The 12,548-nt window shown below is 64.7% G+C and overlaps 1 protein-coding gene across 1 annotated transcript; it reads left to right on the top strand.

The window, feature by feature from the left end:
• Positions 1-1,906: 1,906 nt before the first annotated feature.
• Positions 1,907-12,493, top strand: GABRD (gamma-aminobutyric acid type A receptor subunit delta). The gene is made up of 12 exons (XM_073805549.1): positions 1,907-1,974; positions 4,006-4,076; positions 4,623-4,648; positions 4,736-4,812; positions 7,848-7,960; positions 8,260-8,327; positions 8,425-8,645; positions 9,806-9,888; positions 10,261-10,398; positions 11,009-11,164; positions 11,376-11,587; positions 11,813-12,493. The coding sequence occupies exons 1-12, from the start codon at positions 1,907-1,909 to the stop codon at positions 12,095-12,097; spliced, it is 1,518 nt and encodes a 505-aa protein (XP_073661650.1). The 3' UTR covers positions 12,098-12,493.
• Positions 12,494-12,548: the final 55 nt, after the last annotated feature.

The following is a 12,548-nucleotide window of genomic DNA, read 5'->3' as shown; positions in this document are numbered from 1 at the left end:
GGTTAACTCCTCAACCTCCCATCAAGCCTGCGCAGGAGGACAAATGGGAATGTGTCCGGAGACACGCCCAGAGCACACGCTCACACACACAGCAGGACAGTGCTTCCACGTACCCAGAGGACGCACCCGAGGGGCCAGGGGACCCTCCAGGGGGGCATTTTTGCTGGGACCTGCCTGACTGTCTTAGAGCTCATTGCTGGCTCTAGGAAAGAAGGCTGAGACCCAGCCCCCTTGATCTGTGGCCCTCAGGATTGGGCTAGAAATTCCCAGCAGCAAAGCCCTTTCTTTCTTTTCTTTTCCTTTTTTTAGTATATTTATTTATTTATTTATTTATTTATTTATTTATTTATTTATTTTGCGGTACGCGGGCCTCTCACTGTTGTGGCCTCTCCCATTGCAGAGCACAGGCTCCGGACGCGCAGGCTCAGCGGCCATGGCTCACGGGCCCAGCCGCTCCGCGGCATGTGGGATCTTCCCGGACCGGGGCACGAACCCGTGTGCCCTGCATTGGCAGGCGGACTCTCAACCACTGCGCCACCAGGGAAGCCCTATTTGTTTATTTATTTATGGCTGCGTTGGGTCTTTGTTGCTGCGCGCGGGCTTTCTCTCTAGTTGTGGCGAGCGGGGGCTTCTCTTGTTGCGGAGCACGGGCTCTAGGTACACAGGCTTCAGTAGTTGTGGCACATGGGCTCAGTAGTTGTGGCTCGCGGGCCTAGTTGCTCCGCGGCATGTGGGATCTTCCCGGACCAGGACTCGACCCCGTGTCCCCCGCACTGGCAGGTGGATTCTTAACCACTGCGCCACCAGGGAAGCCCCAGCAAAGCTCTTTCTACACTCCCCATCGCCTGCCCCGCACCTGCTCTGGCCAGTGTCAACAGTCACGCACAGGACTCAACCCACTCCAGGACCAGTTTGCCCGTTTTTAAGTGTTTTCATGAGACGTTCGTTTTCGGTCGTGAACTGGTACCGAGTCCAGAAGTGAATGAATGAGACCAAACGAGAAGAGTTTGTGGTCAGCTTTTTTGGGGAAACTGTGTAGAGTTTTATGTTCAGAGGAGTCACAGTAGAGAATACGGAGACCTTGGCTTTCTTGGTGGTTCGCTGGGGGTGGCGGTGGGGTGAGGTAGGGGTGTCGTCTCGTCAGAGCCCAGCCGTCGGCCTGCGGGCAGGTGTGATGGAGCCTGACCCGCCAGGCAGAGAAGTCACTGCGCCCCGCGACCAGAGCGGGGTTTGACCACAGACCTGCGGGCAGCGAAGCGACCACGCCTGCTCTCACCGCCCACCCGACGGAGGGTGGGCGAGGCGCAAGCGCCAGGGTCTTGGAAGGAGCTGCCGGTGCTGGGGGGGGGGGTCTCGCCCGGTAGAAGCTGAAGGCTTCTGGGGCGCTGGCACCCTCCTCCCCCCGAACCAGCTCCCGAGGACCCGTGACCCCCACAAATAGCCCATCGCAGACTCCGCCCCAGGGACGAGGTTCTGGCGCGCCCGTCGGTCCGCAGGCGCCTGGCCGGCAGCGAGAGGCCGCGTCCACGCGGGTCCTGCGCCTGAGTCGCCTCCCGGATAGACGCGCGGAGGGACCCTTTACGGCTGGCAAGGGCAGCGGCGCTGGGACGGGGAGTGCCGGACCCCCGGCCGGGGGCGCGGGGGTGTGGCGGAGGCGGGAGGGGAGCTGCAGGCGGGGCGGCCGGAGCTGGAGGGGGAGGGCGGGAGGGGGCCGTGCCGCGCGGCGCGGGGCGGGGCGGCTCCGGGCTCGCCGCTCCGTCCGCCCTCGCGCCCGCGCCGCGCGCCCTCCCGCTCCCGCCCTCTTGTGCCGCCGCCGCCGCGGCCGCCGGCTAAGCAACTTCTCGAGCTCCCGCGACCGGCCGGACCCCGGCGCCGCCCCCGGCCCAGCGCTCAGCCGGCCGAGGCCATGGACGCGCTGGCCTGGCTGCTGCCCCCGCTTCTGCTGCTCTGCGCGCAGCAGCACCGCGGCACCAGGTGAGCGAGCGCCGGGTCCGCGCTGCGCCGGGCCGCCCTCGGTGGGGAGTCCCGCGCCGGCCAAGCCCCGGCTGCCGGGATGGAGCCCCGTGCGAACCCATGCTCTTCAGGGGCCCGCGTCTTCCCGCACCCACAGGCTCCCACCGTGTCTGTCCCCCATCCCCCCATGACTCCCCCACCCCGTCTCCCCCGCGGGCCCTCCCCTCCGAACTCGCCGCGGAGATGCCCTTGGGCGCGGGCAGCGGCGATGTTCTAGGTTCTGGCAGCCCCGCCGCCCCGGTGCTGTCCGCCGTCCCGGTGCTGAACCCGCGCCGCAGGGCCGGTCGAGGGCGTCAGAGCCGCTCGCAGTTTGCCCCGGTGCCCGGGCTCGCCTGCTGAGCTCGGGTTCCTCGCCCCAGCCGGCACTTGGCCGATCCCTGGCTGGCTGGTGCCCTTCCAGGCGCGGTCTGAGCTCTCAGCAGGGCCCCAGCTTCAGGCAGGAAGAAAGGAGGGGTCCGGAGAACACGGGAGAGGAGGCTGCTCCCCTCCCTCGGGCACCAGCTTCCGTTGCCTTTAGCAGTCTGGGGTGGACACGAAGGCGCGTCCTCATGGCAGGTGTGGCTGTGGACCTCCCTTCTGGGACCATTTCTAATGCCATCCGACTGCAGGGTATGCGAGTGGGGGAGCCAGGTGCCCCTGGCAGGGGACAGACTCCGGATTTCTTTTTAACTGTCAGGAGAGGGGATGAGGTGCCCTGTCTTCCCCCGCGAAGGCAGAGGCTAAGAAGAAAGGTGCCTGTGCCGAGGCTCCCTCGCTCTGGCTCCCAGGGGCCAGCATGGTCCCAGCTCGCTTTTCACGTCTCTGCAGACTGGACTTGAGGTGGGCCCCGGGCTGCCCAGCATCCTGACCACTGAGTCTGGTTACCAGCCATAGGAGTTGTGAGGGGCCTTTTAGAAGATCATTTTGGTGCCAGGGCTGCAGGAAAAAACAGAGCAAAAACATCTCTCCCTGCCCCTTCCCCCCAGCATTCCAGACTTTGTGGTCAACCAACTGAGGTCGAAGACTTTAAAAGCCAGAAATCGTTGAACACTGGCCTGTGTTTTGGCTGTAGTCACTTGGACAATACGTAACGCGGCTCTGTGTGTGTGGTCGGAGCTTACTTGGTGGTGGTGGAGGGCAGAGTCTGGCTTTGGTTGTAGACCTGGCTGTCATGTCACAGACACAGGCGGTGCCCGTGTGGCCCCTGTCCCGGGGCCTTGTCCTGTATCAAGCCCAATGGGCTGTTCTCCTCTCTCCTCTTCCTGCTTCATGGTCCCAGAAAGGGCGAAGCGTTGAGGTGTGGCTGTGGAGGGATGTGCTGGGGGCCGGGGGTCAGCCGCCGGCTCAGGCCCACAGCTGCGCGCCGCAGTTCTGAAATCCAAGTTGCTCTGAGCCCCAAGTGTTTGTCCAAGTTTGACACCAACACTCAGTTGGCGGCAAAGCCTGCCTTGCTTGTTTTGTCTGTATCCACGCTACTCATGAGGCATATTTATACATTTCCTGCTGGAAAATTCTCCAGACACACCCCTCCCCAAGTCCATGAGTGCGTTATATGGCCTTTCTAACATCTGCAGTGTTTTGAACTCCTGCCCCATCTGGCTCCTGGGTTGTTGGGCGAGGGGCGAGCCTGTCTGCCTGTGTAGGAAGGCCGAGGCCCCGGTTGGGACGAGCGCCTCTGGGCTTTGGGGGCCTTCGGGGCCTCTTTTCCCATCTGCTCTGCGTCCCTCCGCTCCGATACCAGGGCGACAGCGGCTTCCCTTCCCTCGTGCCCACCCCGGGGCGGTGTGAGGGGACATCGGGGCGAATGGAAGGGCCTCTTTGTTGCCGCCCCTCAGCCCAGGTCCCGGGGCTGCTGGTGGGATGAGAAGGGAGTGGGCCGTGCAGCGTTTGTGGGTCGGGTCACGGCCACGCTTCCCCGAGCCTGAACATCCGCTCACGCAGCGGCCGCCCGAGCTCGCCGGCTGCCTCCCGAGTGGGTGGCCTTCCGGGGCTGCCGGCACCCCCGTCTCCCAGGAGAAGCTGTGCCCGCGGCTCCTGCCGCGCCCTCACCTCCCGTGAGCACGATCGTCGTGGTGTTCGCCTTGGTAACTGGGGTGCCGGCGCTGCAGCGGCTGCTCTAAAAGCAGAGCTGTCAGGGATCCGTGGGCTCCGTGCGCGCAGGGTCCGGGGCGGGGGTGGGAGGCTCCTGGGGCTGGTGCCTGCTGCCTCGCTCAGCTACACCCACCTTCCCTTCCCATCCCCAGGGGCACAGGCAAGTGACAGGGGTGGGGCTTCTCTCAGGGGGGCCTGACGGCACCCAGGAGCAGCCCCGGGAGGGCGGAAGCTGCCTGTGATTTCGCGGCACCTGCTTTGCCCCACGAGCTTGAGCCTGGTGTGTCCCTGAGCTGCTGTTCCTCTAGTGAAACCCCAACCCTAGACCACCGCCGGCTTCCAGGGCCATCAGAGGAGTTAGACGCTCCCTCCCGGAACGCGGGTCAGAGTCCCAACATTCTGACCCCATGCAGAGCCCCCCATGGACCAGGTACCCCGCCTGCCCCACTGACTCTACCTGAACCAGTGGCGGAGGGTAGGGCCCTCCAGGACCCAGAGCACCATATGGCCCCGCCTCCAGCCCCCGCATCCCTTCGCAGCTGCAGAAGCGGCCACCTTGTCCCAGGTGAGATGTGGCACTGCAGGAGGCTGTTCCCTTCTCACCCCTGGAGACGGCAGAGCTGAGAACCCACCGGTGTCCTGACACTTTCAGGCGAGCTTCATGGTGGGCGCTGCCCTTGCCCTTGCGTCTGTGCCCCTGAGCGTGTGTGAGGCCCTGGCCCAGGACAGGTGTGCTCACCTGTGCCACCAGCCCAAGGCCGGGAAGGGTGGTGTCTCCTGACGGCCTGGCTCCAAGCAGGCCAGCGGCTGGGCCGGTCCGAAAGTAAAGCCTCATTCCAGTCCCTGTGTGTCTGACCTTCAGGGTGAGCTCCGTTTGCGTTTCTAATTGTGCTTTACGTGGGGCCAGGGCTGCATTTAATTCCTTCTTTGACTTTGTTACCAAAGCACCTGCCCTGTCTACACGCTCTACCCAGCCTTCACCTGGAGGGACCCCGTGGGCCCGCGGGGAGCGCGGGTTTCGCAGGCCTCACCAGCTGAGGACTTCCTGGGTCACGTTCAGCCTTCCTCATGGGCCAGTATGTGGAACAGACGAGGGGCCCAGGTGCCCTTGCCGGCGTTTCCCAAGCCCCGGCGGCCCGAGGCCTTCTTGAAGCCCCTGAGAGGACGGCGTCCCGGGGCCAGTCCAGCTGGATGCCGAGCTCCACCAACTCAGCAGCAGAACTTGCTCCTGGCCCCTCCCTTCACTGACCCTCCCTCGTCTGGACCAGGCCCCTTTCTGTCTCCATGGCCCGTCCAGCCCATCATCCCCCCAACCTCCACGATGGCCCCCAGTTTATCCCCCCATTCCCTCAGGACACTTCCCATGCCCCTCCCTCACAGGCATCCAGGTTTAATCTAATTAATCGAGCAGCTCCTTGTTCGGAGTGCCGGTTTCCCCTTGACCCCGGAGGAGGCCCACGGTCCCCCCTCCACACCCTCTGCCCCATGCCTGCCACCGCCCTGTGGGCCCCTCCCAGACCCCACCGCGTGGAGCCCTCGGCTGCCTCCTGCCTCTTGCCTCGGCCCAGACTCACTTTGTCTCTCTTTGGGCTGTGATGTCACTTTCTCGGGGAGGCTGTCCCTTTCTCCCCAGCCAGAGGGCTCCTGACCTCCCCTTCCTGTGACCATCTTCATGCTCAAAGCCCCTCGCTTTGCCACCCCTTGCAGACGCTGACCTCTGGCCGCGGCTGTCCTGGCCCGGCTCGGTCACATCTCTGGAACAGGGCAGCACCAAGGGTCGCACTAGCCAGATGGAGGCGTGGCCAAATAAATGTGTGATCAGGGCAGCTTCCTTCAGGGCCCGGGGCAGGGCCGGGGGGGGGGGGGGGGGGGGGGAGGGGGCCCGGGGCAGGGCCAGGGGAGGTGGGGGGACCCGGGGCAGGGCGGGGGGGGAGGGGGCCCGGGGCAGGGCCAGGGGAGGGAGGGGGCCCGGGGCAGGGCCAGGGGAGGGAGGGGGGTTCAGGGGAGGGGGGGATCAGCGCGGGGACATGGGGGGCAGAGTGAGCGCTGCAGCAAGAGGTGGGACAGATGGCAGAGGGTCTGGAGGGTCAAGCGGGCGTCTAAGAGGGCGAGGCTGGAGTGCAGGAGTCGGGGGCAGTAGCAGCTGGAGGCAGGCAGGAGGCTGGGGCCATGGCGGCGGGGGACGCGGTCTGCGGTGGCCCAAGTGGGGGGTGGTGGGGGGGCGGGGCACAGGCTGCGCCGACAGGCTCAGCGGTAGCCGGTCCCACGTCCGGAGGGGAGGGGTGGGGTGGCCAGCGGCAGCACCGCGGGAGCCCAGAGGGGTCAGCGGTCTCGTCACGGTGGCCAAAACGGCCCAGAGTGGGGCGCCTGGGCACGCGGCCACGCCGGACTCTGGGGAGAGGAAGGAATGGCCTCAGAGCTCCCGGCTGCTCTGCACCCACACCCTGGCGCATCGGCTCCCCTGCAGGCTCTGGATGGGCTCGGGCCCCAGGTGCCCTGGAGGCCTTCTCTGCCCACTGGGGACAGCAGTGATTCAGAGGAAAACAAGAGGCTTCCTCCTGAAAGTCCCTCCTTGTTCCCTGCTGTCAGGTTTAGGAGAAATCTTGCCCGCCCCCCCCCCCACCTGCCGTGGCCTGGAGGAGCAAGGGTGTGTGAGGTTCCCAGGGCTGCTGTAACAAGCGACCACAAGCTGGGGGGCTTGAAACAGGGGGGATTTATTCTCTCGTAATTCTGGAGGCCAAGGTGTCGGGAGGGTCCATGCCTCTCTGCAGCCTCTGGTGCTGCCAGAGTCCCTGGTGTCCCTCGGCTTGTGGCCGCATCACTCCGATCCCTGCCTCCGTGGTCACGTGGCTTCTCCCCGTGTGTCCATTTCCTTTTCTTCTAAGGACACCAGTCATGGATTTAGGGCCCACCCTAGTCTAGCATTTCATCTTAACTAATTACATCTGCAAAGCCCCTGTCTCCCAATAAGGTTCCATTCTGGGGTTCTGGGTGGACATGAATTTGGGGGTGCTGTTTCCCAGAGGGCGAGCAGAAGAAGGGGGATGGGCAGAGCCACTGGGGGGCTTCCAGCAGTCGGTGTGTGCGGGCCACGAGACGCCTGTGTCGTTGGGTCCCCGTGCAGCCCCACCAGGGACAAACACAACCAGCACAGGCCGTCAGTGAGGTTAATCTGAAACCAGGGCGCGTGGCCCCCAGCTGCTCTGGGGTCAGGCTAAGCCCCCGAGGCACGTGGCAATTTGGGGAGATCTGGAGACTGCCTGGGAAGGGACAGAGAGCAGGAGGCCGGCCTGCAGCCTCCCCACGGGCCCTCGGCCTGGACCTGGGTCCCGGGTTTGGGACCTCACCCTCTGTCTCCCTCTCCCCAGCCTTCAGCCTCCTGGTCACACGTCTTTTCTCCCAAGTCACCTCCTACAGGACACATTGCCCTCAGAAGCTGAAAGGGAGGCCATGTGCTCTCATTGGGGGACCCCAGGGGTGGGGATGCTGGGTGGTTATGGAGGGAGCCGGGGGCCTCTGCCTGACCTGGGTGGCCTCCCTCAGGGCCGAGTGAGTGGGATGTAAGCTGAGCATAGAGGCCAGTGGAAGACGCCCAGGAGTCCTGGGCTCTGCACCTCCCGGGGGCTCCCTGTGTTCGGCGTGAGTTCCTGGGACTGGTCAGGTCCAGCCCGCAGGGCCTCCCCCTGTCCACCCCTGGCCTAGGTGCCCAGGACAGGCTCTGTCCCTGGCACCCTGCCTGTGACCAGAGGGCCTTGCGTTTCCAGGGCAATGAATGACATTGGCGACTATGTCGGCTCCAACCTGGAAATATCCTGGCTCCCCAACCTGGACGGCTTGATAGAGGGCTACGCCCGCAACTTCCGGCCTGGCATCGGAGGTGAGAGTGGCCGTCGGGCTCGGGCAGACCCTGGGTCCAGTGTGGGTGTGAGCCCTGCTTGGCTCTGGGCTGGCGCAGAGGCCCGCTCCCCTGAGGGGCGTGCCCGAGCTCCTGCACCAGCCCCCAGGGAAACAGCTAGGAAGGTGGATCTGCTCAGGCCGCAGGCTGGCCTTCCCTGCAAAGCCCCTGGCTGTTCCCTGTCCCGCCTTCTGGGGCACTCGCTGGCCTGGCTGAGCGGCCGGGGGTGCCGGGCCCTGGCCTCAGCCCCACGTGCCTCGGGCCTGGCTCCTTCCTCGCAGGCCCCCCTGTGAACGTGGCACTCGCCATCGAGGTGGCCAGCATCGACCACATCTCTGAGGCGAACATGGTAGGTCCCACCGGCCTCCGCCCCGCCCCCGGCCGCGTGCCCCAGGAGCGAGCGGAGGGGCTGACGGCCGGGCCTCTGCGTCCCCCCATCCCCGCAGGAGTACACCATGACGGTGTTTCTGCATCAGAGCTGGCGCGACAGCAGGCTGTCCTACAACCACACCAACGAGACTCTGGGCCTGGACAGCCGCTTCGTGGACAAGCTGTGGCTCCCTGACACCTTCATCGTGAACGCCAAGTCCGCCTGGTTCCACGATGTGACGGTGGAGAACAAGCTCATCCGGCTGCAGCCCGACGGGGTGATTCTCTACAGCATCCGGTGAGCCCAGCCGGCTGCCTGCCCACCCCCCCCCCCCCACGGAGCGCACCGCTGGGAGCTGGGGGGATGGGGGTGGGGGGTGGCGGTATTTATATCCCCCGGCAACCAGCAGCTGCGCAGGAAGCCGAGGCTGCTGGCCGGAAGCCAGCAGAGGCCGCTATTTGGCTAACGCGTGCCCTTGTCTTTTTAAATTGAGGTGAAGTTCACATAACATCAAATCAAGCATTAAAAGTGAACAATTCCGTGATACTTAGCACACTCCCCTTGTTGTGCAAACATCACCTCTACCCACTTGCAATGTATTTCGCCCGAAAGGAGACCCCGTGCCCGTTAGCAGTCCCTCCCCATCTCCCCTCTCCAGCTCTGCAAACTGCCAAGCGGCTTTCTAGCTTCGTGGATTTGCCTACTCAGCACGGTTCACACAGAAGTAATCATACGCTACGTGACCCTTTGAGTCTCCTTTTTTTCACTTAGCATAGGGTTTTCGAGATTCATCTATGCTGTGACATTTATCAGAATTTCCTGCCTTTTGATGGCAGAGTGACATTCCATTGCATGGATACGCCAGTTTTGTGTATCCGCTCCTCCACGGATGGACAGCTGTGCTGGTTCCACATTTGACTGTGTGAGCTGTGCTGCTGTGAACACACGTGTACGTGTATTGGTTTGAATGTGTGTTTTCTGACACATGCCTTTTAAAAGTGGACTTAATTGCCAACACTTTAAAGATCAGGAGATTTACATAAGAATCTAAATTCTCTTGGAAAACCAGCACACTCGGCAACACCAGCCTTTTCCCAGGCTGCATGGTCAGTGGGGACGCCTAGAGGCCGTCCCCAGGGGCAGACCAGGGGGCTCAGGCTGGACCCGCCTTCTTGGCCGCCGGCTTAGCCAGCCAGCTGTTCTGAAGGACGAGGAAAGTGAATGAAATCCGGTTCTTGATCCCTGAAGACTCACAGATATCTGTAACGTGGCCACAGTTTCCAGTTTCCACCCAAATGCCAGCAGCTTGCCGGCAAGACCAAAGGCAGCCTGCTGCCGCCCCGTGAGGAGGCCATGCTGGCCGGTGCAGGAGCGTCTCGGCCATGTTGGGCCAGAGAGACGCCGGCTGCCGGGGGCTGGCCTCATCCTGGGGACCCACCGGTGTGTTGTCTGGGCAGAATCACCTCCACGGTGGCCTGCGACATGGACCTGGCCAAGTACCCCATGGACGAGCAGGAGTGCATGCTGCACCTGGAGAGCTGTGAGTGCGGGGCGGGGGCGGGGCGGGGCGGAAACAGAAGGAAGAGAAGGAAGAGAGGGGGCCGGAAGGCCCTCCTGCTGCGGGTCAGCGCCCTGCCCAGGACAGCCGGCCCTGGAGCCCAGACAAGACACGTGCCTGTGTCACTGGGCCAGCATGGCGGCCCCTGCGGGTCACCCTGGCAAGGGCGACCTGCCCTTTGGCCAGCTCCTCTGGCCTTGCCCACCTTTCCGAGGTGCCAGGCGCGGGCCCAGGCCTCCTCGCTCCCTGCCTCTGTGTATCGGGCTCCCAGCACAGGCAGGGCAGTCCTGCGAGGGCTGCCAGGGGCTGGGGAGGGGGCGCCAGGCTCTGCGGCCCATGTGGGCTCTCCTGCAGACGGCTACTCGTCCGAGGACATCGTCTACTACTGGTCCGAGAACCAGGGGCAGATCCACGGGCTGGACCGGCTGCAGCTGGCCCAGTTCACCATCACCAGCTACCGCTTCACCACGGAGCTGATGAACTTCAAATCGGGTAACGCGGCCTCTCGCGGCCTCTTCCCTGTGAGCCCCGCTGGTGGCTTTCTAGCGCTTTCTGCAGAGCCACTAGCCAGCCCCGAGGGCCCCCGGAGGCTGCAACTGGAAAACCGCTGGTCGGCGCAGCCTGTGCCTGGCTGAGCCGCTCGGGACGAGCCCTAGTGCGGGCCCAGATCAGGTTTCCTCCGCCTTACTCCTCGCTTCTTCATTGCTTCCCGGGGTTTGAGGGGTGCCGGGGGGCTCCAGGGCCAAGCCTGTGTTGTCTCCCGGCCCCTCCCGCCCCTGCTGCCCGGTCATCGGAGCCAGCAAGCCCAGGCTGGCTCTTTCCTCGAGCTGGGCTGTGCACAAGCAGGGCAGGAGAGGGGTGCACTGCGCTCTGGGAGGGGCCCACGGGCCAGCAGCAAGGCCGGAATCTTTCTCCTCTCCCTCCTCTGGTGGCCCTGCCGCAGGGCCGGCCCCTCTCCTGACCCATCAGGCTGTGGGGGGAGGTGGGCACAAGGGTCTTCCTCTCTTTGGAGGCCGGCAGTGGCCCCAGTTCCCGCTCAGTGCCCCTCTCCCCGAGCACTGCCCTGGGTGGTGGGCCTGGTGCTAACGGGGGTCTCCGGCAGCCGGCCAGTTCCCCCGGCTCAGCCTGCACGTCCACCTCCGGAGGAACCGGGGCGTCTACATCATCCAGTCCTACATGCCCTCCATCCTCCTGGTCGCCATGTCCTGGGTCTCCTTCTGGATTAGCCAGGCCGCAGTGCCCGCCAGGGTGTCTCTAGGTACGGGGCCCTGGCCTCTCCCCCGCGGGAGCTGGTGGAAGGAGGGAGTCTGGGAGCAGGGCCCTAACCCCACTTGTCCTGAGCACAGGCCTTGCCTTGCAGTCCCTCGGGCCCACTGTCCTGGGGCAGTGGCCAGCCGGGCCGGGCCTGGTGACAGGAGCCTGACCTGCACCCGGGTGGGTTCCAGTAGTGACACCACCTGTCCCCACAGGCATCACCACGGTGCTGACCATGACCACGCTGATGGTCAGTGCCCGCTCCTCCCTGCCGCGGGCGTCGGCCATCAAGGCGCTGGACGTGTACTTCTGGATCTGCTACGTCTTTGTGTTTGCCGCCCTGGTGGAGTACGCCTTCGCCCACTTCAACGCTGACTACCGGAAGAAGCAAAAGGCCAAGGTCAAGGTCAAGGAGCAGAGGGTCGAGGTGAGGCTGGGGGTGGGGTGGGGTTCTCACGTTCAGGACGAAGGACAGCGCCCCCGCCCAGCACCAGCAAGGGTCAGCATTGCCGGCGGGGCAGGGGGCACTTTTTCCTGTGCTCAGCCTGGGACCCTCTGCCACCTGCTCTACCAATAGAGCCGCTGGCCTGGGCTGGGGGTCCTGCCCCTCGCTCGCCAGCCACTCAGCCTGCCCCTCTCCCTCCCCACACAGATGGACGTGAAGAATGCCATCGTGCTCTTCTCCCTTTCGGCCGCGGGCGTCACCCAGGAGCTGGCCGCGTCCCGCCGGCAGTGCCGCGCGCCCGGGAACCTCATGGGTTCCTACAGGTCGGTGGAGGTGGAGACAGAGGAGACGAAGAAACAGGGGGCCCCGGGGGGCCTCCGTGCGCTTTTCAAGCCCATCGACGCGGACACCATTGACATCTACGCCCGTGCCGTGTTCCCCGCGGCCTTCGCCGCCGTCAACGTCATCTACTGGGCCGCGTACGCCATGTGAGGCCGGCTTCGCGGGTCCCATGCCCGGGACCTCCTGGGGGAAGGACCCCCGGGGGGCTCTGCGTGTTTCACAGGGGGGAGGACCACGGGCCACATAAAAGGAGAGGAAGCCCTCAGCCTCGCTCAGCACCCCCAGGCTCTGTCCCCACCCTCACCCGGACCCCTGGTCTGCAGAAGACGGCCCAGCAGCCCAGCCTCCTGACCTGGGAGCCAGGCAGGCACCGGGCCCCAGGGAGCTTTGCGTCTGACTCGGGAAAGGATCCTGATTCTGGGACTTAGCTCTGTGGGTTTGGACCACGGAGGGGGAGGAGGCCGGGCATGGAAGGTGCGCACCTTCTCGGTGAGAAAGCGGGAAGGCCTTTGGTCCCAGCATGAAATAAAACGGAGCCTTTGGCCGCTGCTTAAATTCACTGTGGCCTCCTCTACTGGAGCCTGGAAGGCTCTCCTCCCAC

Source organism: Tursiops truncatus, chromosome 1 (genome assembly GCF_011762595.2).
Source record: "Tursiops truncatus isolate mTurTru1 chromosome 1, mTurTru1.mat.Y, whole genome shotgun sequence".
Classification (NCBI taxonomy): domain Eukaryota; kingdom Metazoa; phylum Chordata; class Mammalia; order Artiodactyla; family Delphinidae; genus Tursiops; species Tursiops truncatus.
This window is presented reverse-complemented; position numbering and strand designations above follow the sequence as displayed.